This window comes from Suricata suricatta, chromosome 1, assembly GCF_006229205.1.
Source record: "Suricata suricatta isolate VVHF042 chromosome 1, meerkat_22Aug2017_6uvM2_HiC, whole genome shotgun sequence".
In the NCBI taxonomy this organism is placed as follows: domain Eukaryota; kingdom Metazoa; phylum Chordata; class Mammalia; order Carnivora; family Herpestidae; genus Suricata; species Suricata suricatta.
The window spans coordinates 128,124,718-128,148,484 of NC_043700.1; the positions used below are offsets into that span (position 1 = coordinate 128,124,718).

The 23,767-nt window shown below is 36.6% G+C and overlaps 1 protein-coding gene across 3 annotated transcripts in view; it reads left to right on the forward strand.

Annotated features, from left to right (window-relative positions):
• WDFY3 (WD repeat and FYVE domain containing 3) overlaps positions 1-23,767 on the forward strand; it is a 251,559-nt gene that overhangs the window by 196,219 nt on the left and 31,573 nt on the right. For 2 of the 3 annotated variants that reach the window (XM_029943745.1, XM_029943751.1), the window contains 11 exons: positions 113-190; positions 1,558-1,785; positions 8,269-8,322; positions 10,563-10,731; positions 13,415-13,578; positions 16,362-16,510; positions 17,699-17,819; positions 18,595-18,680; positions 20,301-20,381; positions 23,124-23,178; positions 23,431-23,550. In XM_029943745.1, coding sequence (XP_029799605.1) covers positions 113-190; positions 1,558-1,785; positions 8,269-8,322; positions 10,563-10,731; positions 13,415-13,578; positions 16,362-16,510; positions 17,699-17,819; positions 18,595-18,680; positions 20,301-20,381; positions 23,124-23,178; positions 23,431-23,550 — 1,305 coding nt within the window. The remainder of the gene's footprint in view (positions 1-112; positions 191-1,557; positions 1,786-8,268; positions 8,323-10,562; positions 10,732-13,414; positions 13,579-16,361; positions 16,511-17,698; positions 17,820-18,594; positions 18,681-20,300; positions 20,382-23,123; positions 23,179-23,430; positions 23,551-23,767) is intronic. The other variant, XM_029943756.1, reaches the window with a different exon arrangement.

Consider the following 23,767-nt stretch of genomic DNA (forward strand, 5'->3'; position numbering starts at 1 on the left):
TTGTGCATTTAACAGAATATTAATTTAATAACTTGGCATTATTTTAAGGCTAGTTAGCATTTTTCCAGGAAATCCATGAAATATTAATGATTCCTTTTCCATCCATTGGTAGGAGATTTCTCAGTGGATGTTTACACATATTGCTGTTGTCCGTGACTTAGTAGATACACAATATAAGGAATATCAGGAGGTAAGAATTTAAAACCATAAAAAAGGTTTGTTTTTGCATTCCTTGAGTGAGAAAAGACTCTGCTTCTCATGATACTTTCTTCACCCTTTAAGAGTAAGTTGCTGAACTGAATTCATCATCAGATGATGTTTTTAATTATCTCTGCCAGCTATTTTGGCCATTGGTTTTAAGATAGAAAAATTCAAACTTTCTGGAAGCAGATGGCATTACTAAAAACAACAAACTGGAAATCACAACTAAATACCATTCACATTAACTCCCGATGTATTGCATGTGTTTTTCCTAATAAATATTAAAGTACAAGAAAATCCCTCTTTCAGACTTAACAAGGAGACTGAAAATATGCATCAAAGTCTCTTAAAATTTCAAACAAACTTAAAGACAGAATTGTTTTTTTATTATAGTCACTTGGTGATTTTGTTGGTAAGAAATCCTCTTGGTGAATTGATAATTACTCAAAAACTTACCCTGAATATTTTATTTCCAAAGATCTGTTGAAGGTTTCTGAATGCTGAACCACTAATATTTTATGAGCATACACTAGCTGTTTGTTACAGGGAATTGACCTCCCCACCAGAAACACATTAAATACTACTGTGATGCCATGTAATTTCAAGATAATTCATTCAGTAATCTTCACTGTTAGTTGTAGAAAGAGATCTGTAGTCTTAGATTGATATTGTATACTTCTATTCCATGAATCATTAAATGTGCTATACATTTTGGCATTTGATATATAGTAAGAAGTTATGCCAGTTTCTCTTAAGTAAACTGGTTTGGATCTATTCCAGTGGCCAACTGAAAATGGTTTCTCTTTTATTCTTTGAATATCAAGTTCACGTTTATATTCTTTACTTAAAATTTTTGGAAGTGTTGCCAAGTTTATCAGTAGTGTGGTATGTTGGTGGTATTTCTTGATCTGATTTACTAGATTTTCTCCTATCCATGTTCTAATAGTACCTGTTTCATAACTTGAGAGTGGGAAGGGGGGCTCATCCTTAAATTACTATGTTTATCCATTAACTTACACCAGACTAACCATTTCCGTGTATTTTCATAAGTAATATTACTCTGCTCAGGGCACTGCACACTCTGCCTTGTACATATCTGTCATTTACTTGGTGCTAAAGTAATCACTTGGGCCACCATGAAAACCATACCTTCTCACAAAATTAGTAGCCTAATTTTTAAAAATAATTTTATTGTTATAGAACAATAAATAAATGTAATTTTACTTACGTACTATTGACTGAAATGGTACGTACTGGTTTTGTTTCCAGATAATAACTTGGTTTTAAGTTATTTGTAGACTTCTAATTATTGCTCCTACTTTTGCTTGAAAACCAACCTGGACCCTCTCTCTGTAGCGCCAGCAAAATGCCCTGAAGTATGTGACAGAGGAGTGGTGCCAGATTGAGTATGAACTGCTGCGGGAGCGGGGGCTGTGGGGCCCCCCCATCGGCTCCCATCTAGACAAATGGATGTTGGAGATGACAGAAGGGCCCTGCAGAATGAGGAAAAAGATGGTGCGAAACGATATGTTTTATAACCATTACCCTTATGTGCCAGAAACGGAGCAAGAGACCAACGTGGCGGTGAGTACGCAGGGTTAAATGTTTGTAATGACTCTTCCAGAATTTTTCTTCTTGGCAAGCATTCCCCTTTCAGGAGAATCCTAATCTCTAATTTCGTTCAAGAGTTCCTAAATCTCTAATTTCGGAACTTCACTGAACAGTATACAATGATAATGCGGGGGCTTGGGGATGGGATGGAGCAGTGAGGCAACGGGAGACACCCCGGGGAAGGGGTTTAGATGACAGGCTCTGGGGCCAGACTGCCAGGGTTTCAACCCTGGCTCTGCCACTTCACCAGCTGGGTGACCTGCGACAGGCCACCAGCCACATTAGGTTTCCATTTCCTTATGCCTACAACGGAGACAGTAACAGTTCCATCTCAAAAACTGTTAGAACTCAATTGGTTAAAATTAGAGAAGCACTTACAGTGACTATTTTGTGTGCCAGACACTATTCTGGTGACTGTTAAGTAAATAAATAGTGGCCCTGAGCAGTATCCTTTGAAGACATACAGACAACAGCTAAAGAATAATAGCCTGAATATGTATCTTTTTCTGTATATCAAGAAACTTCATCACTGATTCCACAGGTTTAAAATACAACATGTTTATTTTTGTTCAGACAAGTCACCCTTTCCAAAGGCTTTATTCAAACTTTTGCACATGACTAGAAAAATTCCATCTAAGCTGATGATGGCCCAGGAATCGTGTTTTTAAGTTTAGGAAAATCTACTCTCCTGGGTGCACCTGCCTGGCTCAGTCAGTTCAGGGTCATGAGTTCAAGCCTCACTGTTGGGTGAAGAGTCTACTTAAAAACAAACAGAAGGAAAATTTACTTTCCCAAGAAAAGCCACTACATGTTTAAAAGAGAAACCACACGAATGTAAAATTTATTGAGTTCAATTCAGAAAATCCTTGTAACATTTCAAAATAGTAATTCAACTCTTCAGTAATAATCCTTTGCCTTCAAAATGAAGTATACTTTTATCCTTAGAAAACTCATGTTTATCATAGAATCACAACTTTGGAAGCTGAAAGGGGGTCTCAGAGTCATTTTATCCAGCTTCTTAATACTATCGTTTTAATGTTTAATCAGTTAGAAAGACATTATTTATGAGGCATTTACCTGTGTTTGTACTTTGTCTCCGAAATGCAGTCTGTATTTCACACTCAGGAGCACACTTCTGTTCGACCAGCCACATTTCACACAGGCAGGGGCTGCTATTCTAGACCAGCACAGCTCTGGACAGTTCCTGACTTTTAGACCACTGTTTTGTGACTTGTTCTTAATCTCTACTCCTTTTTGATGAAAAATTCTTACATCTTTCTTTAATATCATTTATACTCTTAAAAATGTAACTTTTAAGAAATACAGCCTGGACAAGCATATTCTGAGATTTTCCCCTTCCCAAGGATCTGACCACACTGTGGTGACTCATGGGAATGTATTCCGTGCTGTGTTTCACTGCATTTAGGTGCCTTTGAAATAAATCCAGTGTAAAACTCCTATACCCAGTTAGAAACCCACATCACTACAAAGAATCATCGACTGAAGAACATTTGGGTTTTTCTTGGATATGTGGTTAATAGGATTTTAGAATCTGAGATTTCTAAAATGTTTAGAATCAAACACTTACCAACTGTAAAAGTTTTATTCTATTGATTTCAAAACCCTTCATGGTTTAAATACTTTCACAGTCTTGACTTGATATTTGATAATCTTGACAATTAAAGAAACTAAGATTTATAAAAGCAGCTTGGAACATGGATCTTCTAATAAGTAACTTGGATTCTATAAAGTGAGGGAAGCTTGCATTGTTCAGTGCCTCTTTTTTCCATGCCTAAACTCTGGCTTTGTTTATTTTGTACTCACTGATTTCACTGATTTCACTTCTGTTTTGATATTTCTTAGAATATACGGAAGCGTTGGACTTCAGCTCAAGCCATGATCTCACAGTTCATGGATTTGAGTTGTGTCCAACTCTGTGCTGACAGCTCAGAGCCTGGAGCCTGCTTCAGATTCTGTGTCTCCATCCCTCTTTGCCCCTCCCCTACTTGCACTTCATCTCTCTCTCAAAAATAAACATTAAAAAAAAGTATATACATATTTATAAGGGATGCCTGGGTGGCTCAGTTAAGCATCTGACTTCAGCTCAGGTCATGACCTTGCAGTGTGTGAGTTCGAGCCCCGCATTGGGCTCTGTGCTGACAGCTCAGAGCCTGGAACCTGCTTCAGATTCTGTGTATCCTTCTCTCACTGCCCCTCTCCCACTCATGCTCTTTCTGTCTCTCAAAAGTGAATAAATGTTAAAATTAAAAAGAATATAGATCTTAGACCTGCTAATATATAGTCATTTAAGATTTTTCAACATAACTTACTAAAGTCTACTTCTCTCAGAGCTGTTCTATTCTGTCAAGAATGCCATACTTGGTACAGCTGTAACTTAAAGCACCATAATCTCTAATACTAGTGCACCATGAAAAAAAAATTAAAATCCACCCATATTTTGCAGCCTTTTACTAGCATTTACTTTTGTCTGACCAAACCAGCAATACAGTCTCTAACTCTTAATCTTTTGCTCAATAAATAAGACTTTAAGCCTCTAACAATCTGATAAAATGTTTCTCGAGTCAATAGTCATTTACATTGAATCCATTCAAGAATACTAAAATATAAGATAAATATGCTCTCCTAAAAATGTGGCAAACTCACTATTTTTATTTAACTGAGGCATATGTTTTTGAGTTTATTTAACTGAGGCATATTTTTTACTTATATAACCACATTTTTATACTGATTTTTCCTTTCCTTATTTATAAGTGTCATTCAACTTTATAAAAGTATATTTTAACTTCTCTATCAGATAGAAACAAAATAACCTATTCGAAGTTCACACTTACAACCTTAGTATCAGTAGCATTTTACGTAAGCAAAGGCATTCACCCATCCTGAGAAATCTAAACAGTCTCAGAAATAAGTATGCACCATATGGAACTTATTTTTTAGCCAGATGGGTTACATATTGGGAAATACAAGGCAGTCAAGAAATTCTGGAGATACATTTACAGAAAAGGAAAGAGCAGGTGGGAAGGGGAGACAGTTACAGAATGTGGAATTTATGTGGCTTAGTCCATTCACGAGTCAAGGTTAATCTGAATCTGCTCTGATGAAGTTTTCTGAATGACTATTTTGGTTTTGCCAGTTCAGAATTCTTGTAAATTTAAAGTGCCAGTAAATGTCCACTTTTATTTTATGGAGTATGTTGTAGTCTGGCAGTGTTTACAGCAGCAAAGAAGATTCCAAAAAGTAGAAGCAGCTGCTATCCCACTGACTTCATCATGAAATCAAAACAGAAGAGCAGATCCTTACAACGCACAGTGAACTCGATGCTCTGCAGGCAGAGCAGTTTACATGGAGTTTCATTACATTTCATCACAGTCCTTGGAAGTATAGTTAATACTGTTTTCCCAGTTATACAGATGAGGCATCAAAACCTAGAAAAGTTCTAGGGTGCATCCACTAAGTAGTAGAGTAAGATTCAATGAGTATATAGGATGACAGTTCCTCAGAAGTTGAATCACTTTTGAAAAAGAAGAGATTCTAACCTTTGATGGTTTTGTGACATCATTGGTGAACAGTGAATTTCTTCCAGACAGAAACAATGTGCTAGATTTTGTCTCTCTAATGCTAATCAGGAACTTAATAAGTGTTGAAAGAATGGAATTACCAGTACTCTTTCACCTAAAATTATAAACTTTTCCATTGCTTTCCCATTCAGCATTCTGTAGAATTTCCCTAATTCTGAAATTTTTCTACTAAAAAGGGCTAGAGCCGAATTTTGATATTTGGGCCTAAAGTTTATATAATTTGGGAGAGGACTCAACAAGAAAAGGAGTGTAAATGTAGGGCTACAACATTACTTGGGCACCTCTTTGCAGTGTTTTGAAAGGATCCTATAGGAAATGAGGGCTGTTGAAGTTTAAGACTTTCCTTTTGAGGGGGGTGCCTGGGTGGGTCAGTAGGTTAATCTTCAGACTGTGGATTTTGGCTCAGGTCATGGTCTCACAGTTTGTTGGTTCAAGGCCCTCATTGGGCTCTGCGCTGGTGGTTAGGAGTCTACTTGGGATTCTCTCTCCTTCTCTCTGCAACTCCCATTCGCACTGTCTCTGTTCTCTCAAAATAAAAATAGAAGACTTTCCATTTGGGATTATTTCCATAACTAAAATAGCTATGCTAAATTGCACTGTAATTCTATATTATTCTGTTAAAATGTTTTTTTTGTTTTTGTTTTTGTTTTTTAGAGAAAGAGAGAAACAGAGTGTGTTCAAGAGTAAGTGGGGGAGGAGCAGAAAGAAAGAGGGAGAGAGAGAGATTCCCAAGCAGACTTGGGGCTCGATTTCACAAATCACGAGATCATGACCTGAGCCAAAACCAAGCGTCTGACGCTCAATGACTAAGCCAGCCTGGCACCCCTGTAATTCTATATTTTAAGTGTTAATGTCAGTTGTAGGTGTTTTTAAGATGTGAGCATGGGGTAGGATGAAAATATAAAATCCAGTGGCTTTTAAGCAATTGTGTCATCACTCTGAATCCTAAGGAAGGAGAACAAGATTCCATATTTTGCCATGACAAAATGGTATTTAGATATGAAAACCACATTTCAATTGTGGTTCACAATTTTCATAGAATGATAATCTCAAATAAATGTACCGTTACTTGCAATTACCACCAGGGTGAAGACGCACTGCCTACCTATTAATTTTGGGCTGCTTGGGATAGAAGGGTAATCAACTTACTTGAAGGTTCCTTATCTCATTAAGGGAGTCTGCTGTGGCTTCCCTCACATATATTTTTTGTGTAACATATAGATGTCACATGATTCCTGGAAACTAAGCAACTCATTCAGGAAATTCCATTGCCTAGCATTATAGAAAAATGTGAAGAAAAGTGGCTAAAAAATTATTTTCTAGAAATTCTGACTGACAATTTTTGATTTCTGTGTAAACAAATTTTTAAGTAAAAAAGAGGCACAATAATGCTAAAATTAATGGTATAGCATACCTCTTTACTATTGGTTGAATACTGTGCCTTGTAGTAAAATAAGAGCCTCGGTCAGTGGATCAATGACAAGTATGTCGTAAAGCAGCACTGTATCATATGTTGTAGGGAAAATAAAGAGTGTGCACGTCAGACCTGCCAACATTCTGGCTGGTGATAAATGGAGGACATCAAAGTTGAGTTTGGCAATAGGAATTGGTTCATTTTGCTATATTGATGTATCACACATCCAGCAATTTATCTTGAATTTCAGAGAGAGTTGCAGAATCAGTATCTTCACCCCTTGTCATTCCACATGCATATCAATAATTAGAATTTAGTTTTTGTTTATAATGCTTTTTTTAGTAACAGGAATTTTGCATACATTGAGATATACAGATCTTAAGTGTACCGGGGTGTATTCACATGGGTGTATTTTATACTTGTGTAGCCGGTACCCTTACCAAGCTAGAGAAAATGGATATATATTTTAAACATTATTCTTCATTACAAAGTATGCTTTTAAAAGTTTGCTTTTGAAGATAAACATTTATTAAAACCATGTGAAGTATTTGAAAAAATGCCTAGTAGTTCAATGTGTATTTTTCCTAGGGAAGAAACACATGAAATCATTTTGCTGACACGTTTACTGTGGGGAAAGGTACTAGAAGTCATCTCCAGATAAAACTGTGAGAAGGAAGAAGTGCAGACAGTCGTTCTCGGGTGCATTATTAGCTGTATGTAGCTATCCGTGTGTGTTGACGTGTGTAAGGCAAACACGATAGCTCAACAGAAATTGCCTTGTTGTTAATTGAGATTTTAGTCTGAGAATGCAATATTTAGCCACCACCTAATATTTTTGAAAGTACTCTTTTCAAAAACTTTTGGTCCAGAGGGTGATGACCCAGTGTCCCTTCTGCTTTCAGCCTTTCTGGGGTTGTAGCTGGGAAAGTAACAAAGAAAGTAAGGCATCGGGCTTTTAGGGGAGGAGAGCACCTCATGATTTTTGTGGCTTGGGGTTTTGGAGATAATGGTATAAACCAGTTACTCCTGTTACAAAACAGATGTAGGGATAAGCACAGTGAAAGGTAGGTGGAAGGTAATAGCCAGCATTAGATTCTGTTACCCGGTTTTCTGTTTTTTCCTTTTGAAGCCATCTAGAGTTGCCCGTCATCCATGACATTGGCCGCCTATGCTGAAGTTTTGTCTGTGATTTTTCAGTGACTCCTATTCAATAGCCTTGAGAATTGTAGTGTAGTTTTTACTTTAAAACTACTTTTGATAATTAAAAATAAATAATCACAAGATGCTAAGTGATTATTTCAAACAACTTAGGATATCCTATGAATTTTCTTTGAGTGAGTGTATCTTCCATATGTCACATGATCCTCAGGAAAATTTTGTTTTTGTGGTGTTCTTTACGTTGATTTTTTTCTGATGTGTCTATACTTAATACCCTGTTTTCAGTCTGAGGTCCCAAGTAAACAGCCCGAGACACCTGATGATATCATTCCTCAAAAGGTAAAACACAAATTACCATAAGAGAATGCAATATACTTGCAGTTTTCTTTGTTTTGTTTTTGGTTTTTTAGTGCATGGTAGACTAGACTAACATAAAAGATTGACTTTCAGTTTGTTCTTGTAAGTTCCTTAGAGTTGAAAGGTTGGTGTCATTCGTGCTGAGAGGGGTCTAGTCTTTCTCGGCTTTATTCTAATTAGCTTTCTAGGGCCTGTCCGCTGCTCACTAACAGGCTGAGTGTTCACTGCTTTCACCATAAAATGTGTATTGCTTCACGTATAAACTAACACGTTCTGACGCATGTTAGTAATGGGCAGCCTGACACACTCAACTTTTTTTGGTTTACTCATTTAATTCCTCCAGATACTGAATGATGTGTATTTTGAGAATACAAGGAGTACCCTTGTCTGAAAATTATTTTTTCAATCCAAAGACACTAATGAAAACTAAGAATTTACATAGAACACTTTTTTAAAAAGAAGGAACTTTAATTAGTTTAAAAGTTTGCAATTGTTTTCTTTTTCCTGAAAGATTCAGCACTTAATTTAGTTAAAAAAAAAAAAAAAGTAGTTCTTTAGAACACAGAAATCTACCTCCAGATATTCAGGAAATAAGACTTATGCTTCCAAAAGTCCGTAACCAAGTGGATGTCCCCCATCTACTCATTGTCTTGCCCATCGCTAACTATGCTTTCATCTTTTTAAAATTGAACAATTTTGTGTTGAAGAGAGCATTGTTATACTTCCATGTAGAAGAATTGGTACACTACAAAGCTTACTACCTTTATTTCATTTCAAAATGATTGCAGTATTATTCGTTTGCTTAATCAGTTTGGTCCTTCCGTCATTGTAATATTATTTTACCTCATTTTAGTAGTTTCCTACGTTATAAATTTCACTTTCCATTTATTGCATATCATTCCTCAGTTAGCTTACAGCTCTCCTCACTCTGTACCTAAAGTTAAAAGAAGGGCATTGTGGCTTCAGTTATGTAGTTTTAAATCTCAAAATAGTTCAGTATTTAAGTCTAAATATTCCAACCAATTGGACACTGTTTTCCTCTTAAGTTAGAAGTCATTTGTTTTAAAAAGTCTTGTTTGAAATAAGCATTATTGTGGAAAGTACATAATGACTACTTGAATTGAAGAGTAGGCCAACAGAATATTTTTAATTAGCCATTCTCATTCATGAGATCGGAGAAGTAAAATGATGTTTAGAAAGGGAAGGTTTTAAAGCATAAATTGTTAATTCAAAGTTTGGGTCGCATTCTAGTCAACGAACCTATATACATATTATATTTTCCCTGTGGCTTTACAGTTTTATAGGACATTTTAGCCCTTGTTTTTTCCATTATGTTATATTTTTAAGAAAAAAATTTGTTATTTGGAGACTGTATTTTTAGGATGAACATTAATTATTCTGAAAAAGAAATGCTCTTGTATCATGTTCCAAAAATATCAGATCTTTTCCAATGTTTCTAGGTAATAAATTTCTTCTTCAAGAGGGACTCACATATGTTCCTAACATACTCAGTTAGTAGGCTTCTGGATCATGTTATTTTACACAACAACAGCAGGGGTGTTTTAGCAAATTGAATATATCAGCTTGGAGGGGAGGCCAGCCAGAGAGCACCATCTGGCCTGAGGCTGGTTGATTCCATGTTGGGTCAGAGCTCTCTGAAAGTTCAGGCCATTTCTAGAACTGCAGTGATAACTGGGAATACGGGGCAGAACAGTGCAGTTCTAAGTCTTTACCTCCAGGTCTTTGAAGTAAACCGATGATTCCAACTGAATGGATGCGCCTTTAGGCCTGACTGCTTAACTAGAGTGTACAAAGTTCCAGGCTCCTCACAAACCAGACATCCTCTTGCAGCTTGATGCTCTGCAACACTGGGTGTTCTCTTTACTGTCTAGGGAGGTTTTCTAATACATCTAATACCGTGAGGCCACGCAGTACTAACATGAAAACGTTATTTAACTAGAGACAATTTCTTTCTATTTCAAGAACAAAAACTGCTAATAGTGTTTTTTAAATATATATATGTATGTTTTAAATGTCAATGCAATTTAAAAATAGCGAAATTTAACCCAAAAGTATATGTGTTATATATAAATACAGCCTGTCAAAAATCCCTTTAAAAAGATAACACATAATGAAGTCTTGACACCATACCTTCCCACAGGAAGCTTATATTCTAATCCTGAAAATAATTACCTGAATCCTTTTCTTCTCTTATTTCTTAGAAACCTGCTCGATACAGAAGAGCCGTAAGTTATGACAGTAAAGAATACTACATGCGACTAGCCTCTGGCAATCCAGCCATTGTCCAGGACGCCATTGTGGAGAGTTCAGAAGGTGAAGCTACGCAGCAAGAACCAGAGCACGGCGAAGACACTATTGCTAAGGTCAAAGGTCAGCCTTCCTCTTGGATTTAAGTAAACATGACTTTGGAGCATCTCTTATATTTGAATTTTTATGAAAATATGAGGTACTGCAAAGAGTAGGGCCAAACCTACTATCCCTTTTATAGGGATAAAAGTATCTATACATATTTTATAATCTCACTCTTCTTAAAAATTGATTTCTATATCAGAACGAAAGAGATTGTCTCTTCTTTCTTGCCTACAGATAGATAGAATATTCCTGTTGGCCTGAGAGTTTATTTTTAGTGCATTTGGCAGAACTCTCAGTGACACCTGATATTTTAATTCAAGGCCCCAATAACCAAATAAATATTTATAAAATTAAAACAACTACTAAATGTGTTATTACTGCATGTTAGACAGTAGTTAGGAAATCATGGTCTTTCTTTTTATGAGCTAAAACAGATTATAGATTATTCCACATCTGTGCTTTATGAGCTTAGTAAAACATACAAGAGGTGTTGAATTGGACATGGACTTTTTGATTCTGTACTTTTACATATGTGTGCTCCCTTCCCCCTCCCCCCTTCCTGCAGCTTCTCCATGATCTAGGTCTTAACAAACCCCACCTAGCCCCGAAGACACTGGTCAAATAGCAAATCATCCTTCTCTGAAGACTTTTTCAGCTCCCCTGTCCACTAAAAGCACTTTGCTCATGTCTCTTACAGCAATTTCAGTGTTTTTCATTGTTTTCTGTTTTCTAAATTATAAGTTTCTCAGAGCAAGAGATCATTTTTCTTCTCACCTTAGGGCTTTTGACACATGACCAGTACAAAATGGGGGTTCAGTCAATACTGAATAAGTAAATCAGTCCAGTGTTGTAACTCTTTTAAGCCTCTGATTCATGATAAATTCAAAAGTCTTGCTACATTCTGTAAACAAAGTCTCAATTTAAATTAAGGACTTCAAATTAAAAATAAGTTTCAGATTTAATTGATTAAAAATCTAATTATATATGACCGTGTTAGCAAAATACACCATCAAAAATTGTGATCCGTTTCTCTTATTATTATAATATTCCTCTTCCCTCACGGTGACTATGACTTCTTAAGCATTTCATAATCTAACATTTTCCTTGAATCTCTGAAATTTTTAGTAGTTGAGCAAGGTTAATAATGTTCTAATTTTCTTGACATTGCCATAGCAAACGTTATGTAAGTGGGTCCAAAGCTGAATTTACTCAGTACAAGCTAAGGTATAATTCAGAGTTAATCAGATGACCTTTGTTTGGGTCATTGGCATTTCACCTGACTTGGCCTCATTTTCCTAATCTCCAGTTGGGGTAAAACCAGAAGTTTTGGTGTCTCTACTATGCTATGCAAGGTGTTACAATAGACATAGAATTGGAGGTTTTGATTTATTAAAAATAATGCAACTGTAGGGGCTCCTGGCTGGCCCAGTAAGTACAGCATCTGACTCTTGATATGGGGTTGTGAGTTCCAGCCTCACGTTGGGCACAGAACTTAATTTCAAAAAAAATTAAGCTTTACCCCCTGTGGATATTCTGAGCATGGCTTGATCTCTCTTGCTTACTTATTATACTCTTTCATATGTGAAAAGAAGGTTCTTGTTAAGGCAAAGCAGAACCTCTGATAAATCATGCTCAAAGGATAGGATCCTAAAAGGCTGACTTAAGCTTTTTCAAAAATCTTAGCGCAATTATCATTCATACATGTATCATAACTTTTTGGAACAGCTCTAGAATATTTAAACTTTGGGCTTAAAGTGTATTTTGAGTGCTTCTCATACTTTTGGCATCTCATCAATTGATTTTAACCTACTATGGTTACTAATAAAGTTATCAGAATGTAGACAATAGAATGTTTCCTTAACCTGAAAATTAAGTCACCTGTCCTGTATTTTATTTATTTTTTTTAACATTTGTTTATTTTTGAGAGACAGAGAGAGACAGATCATGAGCAGGGGAAGGGCAGAGAGAGGGACACACAGAATCGGAAGCAGGCTCCAGGCTCTGAGCTGCCAGCACAGAGCCTGATGCAGGGCTCAAACCCATGAACTGTGAGATCATGACCTGAGCCGAAGCTGGACACTCAACCGACTGAGCCACCCAGGCGCCCCTGTCCTATATTTTAAAGAATTGTATCTTTTTATGACCTGATGATTGATCACCTTGGTTCATATATGAATGACCATACTGCTGCTTGTTACATAAGTCTTGAAATAGTCCTCATGAGCCCTCCATGTAGGTGGGATCTCTTACAATCATTTATATCTTGCTGTCTTTGATTTTGTTTCTGATAGCAATTACTTGTTTATGATACCACTCAATGACTTTTGTCCATAAAAAACTCCATTCTTACCATGAATTATGCTAAGCTCTCTATCATCTCACCTTACTTACCATTTACTATTAAACACAGTGCTAGGCACTAATAAGTCATTAAATCCTCCCAGCAGCCCTCTAAGACAGATAGTATTTTTGTCCCAGTTTTATAGATGAGAAAACTGAAGTTCAGAAAAGGCCGATAATTCTCCAGCGTCACCTAACTATTTCACTTTAAAGCCTGTGTCTTTAACCACTATACTGTGCTGCCCCCTGTACCTTCCAGGCTTCTCTCATTCTGGAAATGTAGGAGAGACTGTCTGAGCCCAAACTCCTTTCCAGATGGCCCCTGCAAGGTCACATGGCTCTCCTGGTTATTATCCTGTAGGTCTGGTCAAGCCTCCTCTGAAACGATCTCGATCTGCACCTGATGGAGGAGATGAGGAGAGCCAGGAGCAGCTACAGGACCAGATTGCTGAGGGCAGCTCTATAGAGGAGGAGGAGAAAACAGACAATGCCACCCTCCTGCGACTACTGGAAGAAGGAGAAAAGGTACTGTGCTTCTAAAAAGTAAGGATTGTATTTAAGTGACTTGTTTTCATTTTACAAGACTAACTGATCTGTATTTATCTGGTGGCAGAAGATAAATATTTTGGTCTATAAACTGAAATACAGGGTGAATAGTAAGCAGCTTTTTGGATTCAGTACTCTACATCTGTCATTGTCCCGATTTTCTGACCAGTCTGAACACACTAAACAGTACAAAGTTTCATCAGGTACAGTATTGACAGTTGATACCTAGTTCACTCGGTCTCTGTACCCTTTATTAGACTATGCTTCGTGCCATAATTCTCTGTTCAAACCCATCCATGCAACCCGTTTAGTAGTCCGGTCTTGTTTTTTTGGTTTTTTGTTTTGTTTTGTTTTGTTTTTTTAAGACCTCCGTAGTTCCATTAATCATCTACAAGCAGCTTCAGCTTCAGTCCATCTGTAGCATAATCCCCAGGCTTATATTTAAGCCCTGTTCTCCTTCGCTCACAGAAGACCACCTTACTTTCTATTTCTCTCCCGACCTCCCACACCCTGCTCACTTCACTGACGCTGTCTTATAAGCTGAGGCCCCTGCAGCACTCTGTGCCCCGCCATTGACCACATACATAATGCTATTGCTTTACTCTGTGCTTTACTCACTGTGTTTTCTGCCAAGATGCCCCCTGTCCATCACTTGCGTAATATCCATCCTGGGAGCTCCCATTTGGTACATTCTCGTTTCCTGAGATCTCATTTCCTGAGATACTCAGATGCAGGAAGCTTTCCTTGATTGTCTTGCCAACTCAGGCTTGCTTGGATACCTGTCCCCTGTGCTTTTATAGTGCCTTGTATATGTCGTTCTGCTTTATCATGCCGTGAGTGTTCCTGTGCATGTCTCCTCCCGTAGATAGAGAGCTCCTTATAGGCGGGTGGTGTTTCTCATGCCAATTCCCGTTGCCGTACACGGTCCTGGTCACCTACTAGATACCCAGTAAACTTCTCAAGAAAGGAGTAAGTAGTTGAGTAAATGAAAGAATAAATAAATGAAGGAATGCATGAATTAAACGTGTTGTGAATATCAGCTTTTTAAAGGATGGGCTTTTTGCCTTTCATATTAGGTCTTGGTGTAACCCTTGAAATCTTACGCACTAAGATATAACCAGAACTTAGGGCATGATTTTTAAAATTCTGTTTTTTATATGGCTTATATATGGCTTAATTTTGAATCAAAATATTTAAAAATCATGTAATTATAAAAGTTCATGAAGTCTGAAGAAAGTACACGAGAAGTGTCTGGAGTCTTTGGAATGTTCTGTTTCTTAATCTGGAGGCTGGCTGCGTTATATTTTTAGCATTTGAAAACACACCAAACTATGCACTTACAAAAAACATTTTTGTGTTTGTGTCTTACACTACACTAGAATGATTTTCAAAGTATTGTGGTTTTTTTCCTATAACACTACATTTTTATTAAAGTAGTTCACATGTGATGAAAGTTGACTACATTTGCATGTTTTAGAAAAATCTGTTTTCTAATGATGTCATTTAAAAATTTTTTAATTGGGGCCCCTGGGTGGCTCAGCCAGTTAAGCATCCGGCTTCGGCTCAGGTCATGATCTCGTAGTTCGTGGGTTTGAGCCCTGCATCGGGCTCTGTGCTGACAGCTCAGAGCCTAGAGCCTGCTTCAGATTCTGTGTCACCCTCTCTCTCTGACTCTCCTCTGCTGACGCTGTCTTGCTCTGTCTCTCAAAAATAAATTAAAAATTTTTTAATCTCATTAAGTACAGTTTTTGCTCTAATTGCTTTATGTTTGAATAGTGCATAAAGTGTATTCAGACTGACATTTGTTTGACTCCAGTTCACTTGCTGATAGTTTTTCCTTGACTCATGTTGAACTGAGTTTAAGCAAGAAAGAACTAGATCTTACCCGTTGGAAAGAAAACAATACTTACATTGAAAGATTTAGCAACTCTTTCTGACTGTGAGGAAAATACACCTTCTGCCAAGTTTGGCTTTTAACAGTGGCGGAGCAGTCTGCCAGAGAGGCAGGACCCCAGGTGGGGAGCGAATAGGGACAAATGTCACAGTCTCTGTTCCAGGAGATGTTGTGGGAAAAGACAAAAGTGAGCTGCACAGAAGAGAAGACAGCCAGCAGTTTCTAACACAATTACATACACTAACTCAGTACCTCTCATAACAAGCCAGTGTTGATTTGAAATTCACAAATGAAGACAGAGAGGCCCAGAGAAATTAAGAAAGTTGGCTAAATCCACAACTAAGTGCCAGGACTGGGGATTCACTCAGTTTGTCAGGCTCAACAGACTTTTTGCACTCCTGACTCAAAAAGGGCACAGTCCTTATCTCCTTACATGTGTGCTTCAATTCTCTTTTTTTTCTATCAAGTTTACTATATCTGTGTCCTTATCTAACTTGTTCATCACTCCCAGAACCTAGTACCCATGTCCCTCGCACAGGTGAGTACTCTGTGGAGAGTGGGAGAAGTGGATTGGATAGATACGTGTTGGATGTGTGAGTAAAATGGTTGTCTCAGTTTACCGAACTGCAGTGCAAATCAGATTGCAGTTTTGGCTGATTCTTCTTAACACGCTTAAACTCAGGTTTAATATGCTTAGCTCAGGGGATGCTTAACAGAGTGCATCTTGGTAGAATCCTGTTTGCCCACTAAATTCATATTTTCAAAACCTTTTCTTTCAGTTATATCAAAAAAGAAATGGTCAGGGTTGTTTTGTTTTTTGTTTTTGTTTTTTGACCGTGTTAATGAATGTTTATGGTTTTCTTTATAGATTCAACACATGTACCGCTGTGCTCGAGTCCAAGGCCTGGATACAAGTGAGGGGCTACTTCTTTTTGGTAAAGAACATTTTTACGTGATTGATGGATTTACAATGACGGCAACCAGGGAAATAAGAGATATTGAAACCTTACCTCCAAAGTAAGTAAATGAATGAAGAGACACAGTACAGCTATCTTGGCAACAAAAACAGTATATATATATATATATATATATATATATATATACATAGTATTGTTTTCCAAAAATTGTGTTCTAAGAAATGTTATCTTTCAGTTTGTGTGCCTTTGTCATTAAATATTCCCAAGGGGAATAGTTATTTCAAGGTAAGAAAACACTTGCCTTATTTATCAAAATGAAAATTAAATAAAATGTATTGTTATGCATTAATAGCATTAGATACCAAATTCCTTGTATTAGTCTGTGTATAAACTTATTTAGAATTTTCAAATTGTCCTGTTTGAATTGTAGTACAAACACAGTTTAGAGGAGATGCAGGTGGCTTCCCAGCAAGTGGAAGAGCGGCCGAGTCCTCTGAGCCCTAGAAGCAGTGTGACAGAGCACAGGCAGGCAGTACTTGAGTTTGTCTGTCTTCCTTTTCTTCTGCCAGTCCTGGGATGGGATGGCAGTGGGTAACGAAACCCAGAAGACAGACAAAGCCAGAGGAGCACAAAAAGCTTAAGGGTTAGAAAGTCAGCATGTTCTTCTCTCTTCAACATTTTGAACACCTAACACTGTCAAATGTAGACACAGTCTCTGCAGTCCATTCCCAGGAGATGCTTCAGATCATTACTATCCTGTCAGCAACAACAGCCACCTTCATGGGCCCCTTGCTCCATATAAAAATACTAAAAATTATATTTTGTGGCTGTTGCTTTAAAGATGTATATGTTAATGTCATATATTAAACCATTTTCTTCTACCAAAAAGCTTAATCTTTTTCTTTAATTAAAAAAAATTAAAACATTTCCTTGGGTCTCTCAAAGAGTGGGGGCCTACACACTGTACCAGCTGTGCCTGTTAGAGAAGTTGGCTCCAGTAGTAACCTGAGATTTTTTAAATTATATCATCAAAAGGGGTTCTCTGAATGCTGAGTAGTCGATACATTATTCTCTTAAACATACTTTTTTTGTTCGATATGTTTAAATATAACTTAAACATAGATCAGTTTTGTTAAATATGTTTAAATATAACATAAGCATTTATCAATCTTCTGATACATTGTTCCCTGCTCCCATTCACGTGTTCAAAATAACATGCCCTTTGTTGAACAGTGGATTTATCTCTTGCTGGGTTTTGTTTCTCTTTTCTTCTTTTGGCTGCCTCTAGTATGCATGAGCCAATTATCCCCAGAGGAGCCAGGCAAGGTCCCAGTCAACTCAAGAGAACGTGTAGCATTTTTGCATATGAAGATATCAAGGAAGTACATAAAAGGCGGTATCTCCTGCAGGTGGGTTGATTTAGTGGTACTGAACATTTTGTCATGTTCCTTTATTCAGAGGATATTTTATTTTATTAAAAACTTGTTTTGATGTGTTTTTATTTTAAGAGAGATCATAAGCAGGGGAGGGGCAGAGACAGGGAGACACTGAAACAGGCTCCAGGCTCCGAGCGGTCAGCACAGAGCCCAGTGTGGGGCTTGAACTCACAGACTGTGAGACCATGACTGAGCCGAAGTTGGATGCTTAACAGACTGAGCCACCCAGGTGCCCCTATTCAGAGGATAATGTAAAACTCATACTTGCCATGAAAACCTTTTATAAGACCTACATTGTCCTTCACAGTATTTCCTTAGATGGTTTTGTGATAGGCAAACCCATGTCACGTGGGGGTATAACTCTGTATAATACATGTGTGTGTGTGTTTTTAACACAACCTAAAATTTGAGTGATATCGTTGTTATCAAAGCTTTCCCCATAGCATCCAAATCAACATATCATTGTCTTTTAGTATAAAAATTCCATCTTCATTTTATAATTCCTAAATTATACTTTTTAAATCACTTTATTTTTACCATTATTCTGTAAAGATTTCAGAAACAAAAATTGAACCGAACAAATTGGCTCTTTTTCTTTTGTAATTTAATCTGCCGGGAATTCATGACTCAAAAGTGTACTTCAGTCCAAAAGTTAATTTCTTTAACAATGTAGATATTCATAATGGGAAAATTAATATCTAATCTTGTGTGTGATTTTTCTTAATGTTTTCCTCTTTGATCATTTCAGCCTATCGCTGTAGAAGTTTTCTCTGGAGATGGACGGAATTACCTCCTTGCTTTTCAGAAAGGAATTAGAAATAAAGTCTATCAAAGGTATTGTGTATTAGGGATATTTTACAGTGCTGTCATGGAAAGGGATGGAAGGGAAGCTCGTACCAGATAAGCCAGTTTTAGAAGTCTAGGATTTAGAGCAGTAAATTAGCTTCCTTGAAAAATATGTTTCATTTTTTGCCAAGCTCTGGAACATGATTCTTCTAATTAGCTTGTAAAATGATGCTACTCTGTTGTAAAATACTGTTTATCTTTCTGGTCACTATAGATCTCATCATTGAGTCCTGTGTCTCTCAATATAAAAGGATGATGTAACAGTAATTTAAAAAAATCATACTTCAGGTTCAAAATAAGCTTCTTTCCTATTTACCATGAAAGAAGACAATGCTATGTGGTGTTATTGAGTGCAGAGACTGAGCTGCCTTCAAAACTATATTCCTATGACCCCTTCTCTGGCCTTGCAAGGGAGACGGATATTTTCATCATCATAAAAGTAGCATAACCAAATAAAACAGTTAATCTAACCTAATCATGTTTTACTTTTGGTAAGCCAGAATTTACCTTGTCAGAAACAGTATGTATAACATGGTGCTAGAAAATATTTCTCTTGGATGTATGAATAGTAAGGGTTTTATGAACTGATTGCAGATGTAAGAGACCTTCTCTTAACTCTTTGAAGGGTGGTGTAGATTCCAGCAAGCCCTCTAGTAAGGGAAGTTCTGTATCTCACTGCTGTGAGCAGTGTCTGAGGCCAAGCAGCACTGCCTGCCATTGCAGTACAGTGATATTACCTGTGAACTCCTGGGGTTGGGGGTGGTTCTCCACTTAAAGTGTCTGTGGATGGTGATTGGTGATCCAGAATTCCTTTTACATATGAGAAGAGCTAATAAAATGGCAGAAATTTTAGTTGTCTGTCTTATTCACTTCTACAGACAATGTTGTTTTCAACCCCAAGAAATTATTTGCTCTTCATAATTAGCAGCTGTTACAAGGAGAGGAGTTTGTTTTCCTCTGAGAAATTTCTGTCTATGCCAAGTTCAGGGTCCACATTTATTCTAAGAATTTTCCCATAACTCTCTTCTGCCTTTAAAATATTTATGGTGGGGGTGCCTGGGTGGCTCAGTCAGTTAGTGTCTGGCTCTTGGTTTTGGCTCATGATCTCATTGTTTGTGGGATTAAGCTTGGGATTCTTTCTCTCTCTCCCTCTGCCACTCCCCCCTCTCAAAATAAACAAAAAAATAAATAAATAAAAATACTTACGTTGACATTTTAAGCAACTCTGAAAAAGATGTGTGTCACATACAATTACTCATCTTGTACATGTCTTCATTTGTTTAGTGTTGTCCCTGTTCTGCCATTTGTTTAGCTGTCATTGTTACTTGCTGCCATGTCTTTAGGACTTCATTAAGTTCAGTCAATTTCTGTGACTCAGTGTTGCAAGGCTGTTTCTTCCAGTCATATGACAGCATTTTTAGAATCCAAAATGATAGATTCTGCCATGGGCCTTTGTGTTTGGCTTTGTACCAGAGTATTCCAATTATTGTGTGTTCCCTATGAAAGGGTAGTGGAGAGGTAAATGCAACGGTCAAGATTTAAGTGCATCATCCCTTTTGAGGCTCCCATTAGATCCTGACTTTGACATGCTGATTTTAACTTCTCCAGGTTTTTGGCCGTAGTGCCATCTCTCACTGACAGTTCCGAGTCTGTATCTGGGCAACGACCGAACACAAGTGTGGAACAGGGGTAGGTTGTTTGCTGCTTGCATCAGTGTAATGGTGAAATCGGGATGGCTTGCATCTGCACAGGAGTAGTTACTATTTTTAATGAGTGTTTTCCCCTCCTGCGGGTTGCACAAAATTTTCTAAATACTGAAAACTAAGTGGAAAAAGAAATTCTGTTCATGATCACTCGTGTCAGACCAGCACTCACATTTTGATCAATTTCTACAAGCTTTCTAAGCATGCATATAGTCCTATGCACATAATTGAGTTTTTACTCTAAACACAGATTTTTATTCCACTTTTCCCATTCTGTGTTGTATATAGCCATTTCCCACTGCATTTAAAAAATTCTTCAGTAATATTTTTTTGATTTACTATGTATTTATTGTATGTATAAAGCATTCTCTTGTTTTGGGATACTTCATCTTTCTCTGGTTTCCTTATTCTAATAGTGCAAGTGTGATTGCTCATTTTTTTTTTTTAGGGTAAAGACCCCTTAGTTACAGAAGAGGGAGGTATGAGTTTTAAGGCTTTCAGTACACAAAACCAACTTGATTTCCATAAAAATTACACGTATTTATATTCCATCATTAGTGAATAAGTTTACTTTTCTCACAGATGCTTGCCAGCTTTTTATATTTACCTTTTGATTTTTACTGATTTTTTTAAATGCTTTCTCAATTTTTAAATGTGCATTTCTTTTATTTTAGTAATATTGAGCTCTGTAATATGTTTGTTAGCCATTTAAAATAATCATTTGTGAATTATCCATAACTTTGCCTATTCTTTTTTATGAATTATTTTTTATTGGTGGTATTGACAGTGGTTTGATCTTTTTTAATTGAGATGTAATTGACATATAATTACAGTAGTTCACATGTATACCATAATACGATTTTTGTGTAAAGTAGAAAATGATCACTACAAGAAGTCTACCTAACCTTTCCTCTGAGTTCTTATTATTGATTCGTATGGGATTTTTCTATAATAACATATTACTCCTTTGCTTATTACATTTGTTGCAGCAGATTGCCCAATTTCCTCTTAAGTTTTTTAACATTTAAATTTAAACTTTTGTTTTTATGTGTTCAAACCTACTATTAGTTCCCTCGTGCTTATTTTAGCTGCTTTTAATCTTAGAAAGTCCTTCTGGATGATATAGCCATTTTAAGAGTCAAACTACACAATAATCCGGAAGAAAAGCAGTGTTTTTGGGATACAAATGATTGCAACATGAAAGAAAGTGACTTCAGACTTTACTGGAGATTCTGTAATTCATAAATAAAATTTGATTCCAGTCTGTGTGCATCTAACTGTATTACATTTGTATATTTCTCTTTAAGCTGTTGCTTTTCTTTTTCTTTAGCTGTTTAGCTAACATAAATGGTAAATATGAGCTGTTTTTAACCTCAGATCATGTTCTGTTCCTAATCTTTCGTGGTGTTACTAAGACAAATAATGGGAAATAAAAGGCCTGCTTACAGCACATTGAGCCTTTTTTCCTACTTGTAATTAAATTGCCAATACTTTTACTAGCTTATTAGATAATCTTTAACTTGTTACTTAATTGTTCTTCCTACTTTCTGTGCCAAATTGGTAGTTCTTAAAGATACTTTAAAAGCCCAAAGGCAAGAAGCAGAAATTCATTTCCAACTTTAGCCTTTTCACTTGTTCCCTTTCTTATAAAGTGGAGGAATACTTTTTCCAGAGTTTCTGTACATTGAATTTGCCTGATAGGAAGAACTTAACCAGAAGTGGAAAGTGTTAGCTTTATTGTTCAACTGGATATGTTTAAGAACTAAGGTTGACAAATCCATTAATTTCCTTTCAGTCAGTAAAATACATAGTTAAGTGCTTTCCTACCAGTTCAGTGAGTAACTCATAATCTTCAAATCATTAATTATTATTGTAAAACTGTTAAACCTTAAAAAGGGTTTTACAGCATTCTAGGAAAGTCTGATATTCAAGAAAGTTCATAAATTTAAATGGCCTGAATAGCAGTGACTTTTCTGTCATAAAATATTCATCATTTTATTCACTCTTCAACATCTCTTTTAGGAAATGTGCCACGTACCTACTATGTACAATATATTGTGTACTATTTCAATTATTCCAAGTTAATGTCCTTAAATTTGTTACCATGGGGATTATTGTAAACAAGTAGACCATTGGACTAGATCAGTGTTTTTCACTTTTGCCATAACCTTAGTAAAAAAAATATACTTTCCATTGCATCTCAGGACTCACAAACTGAGCTACAAATAATAAATCAAAATTGACTCCACTTTCCCTTACTGCATGTAATGTCTTTCAGTATTCTCTGTTTTCTTCAGTTTAATTCCATGTTATTTCATATTTCAAAATGTTGATTACAGGGGCGCCTGGTTGGCTCAGTAGGTTAAGCATCTGACTTTGGCTCAGATCATAATCTCACAATTCATGAGTTCGATCCCCACATCAGGCTCTGGGCTGACAGCTCAGAGCTGCTGGTACCTGCTTTGGATTCTGTCTCTCCCTCTCTCTCTGCTCCACCCCTGCTCATGCCCTGTCTCTCTCTGTCTCTCAAAAATAAATGAGTGTTAAATAAAAAAGTAAGAAAGAAAATGCAAAATATTGATTACAACCCACTTGGCTGATTTCATGGCCCATTAATAATAGGTCTTCCATAGTTTGGAAAATTCCTGGACCACTTAAGTTTTTAAACTTTATTATTACTCAGATTTAAAATGATATGGCCTACAATTTAATTATTTCTTGCTTTTAGATCTGGGTTGCTTAGCACCTTGGTTGGAGAGAAGTCTGTGACTCAAAGATGGGAGGTAGGCTTAATGAAAATACAAGCTTTGTTCATAATTTATAGTTAGATGATATAAGTCATACAGTTAAAAGCACTTCAGTAATCCATAAAATATATACATGAAAAATATCTTGCCCTTTGTGCTTGTTAGGAAAAACAAATGTTATAAATATGTGTTAAGTTGGAAACTTTTACCTTGTTTTACATATAAAAAATCTTTTAGGTAAACATAATGGAAATAATTGTCCTAAAATGAATATTTATCTTTCCCAAGAGAGGTGAAATCAGCAACTTCCAGTACTTGATGCACTTGAACACTTTGGCTGGCAGATCCTATAATGATCTCATGCAGTATCCTGTCTTCCCCTGGATCCTTGCAGATTACGACTCGGAGGTAAATCTCAAATCATTTTGTGTCAGTGGAACACATTTTCAAAAGTAATTAAAAGATACTTTAGTTGCTCACATGTTTTACTTGCTTTATAATTTAAAGTTCTCAACAGGCACTTATTTCAACCAGATGAAGAAGAACTTTAGTTTGGAGTTGTACAAAGTTTAGGTAATTGACAAACTTCTTAGATATTAATTCATAATATCGATTTGGTTTTCCT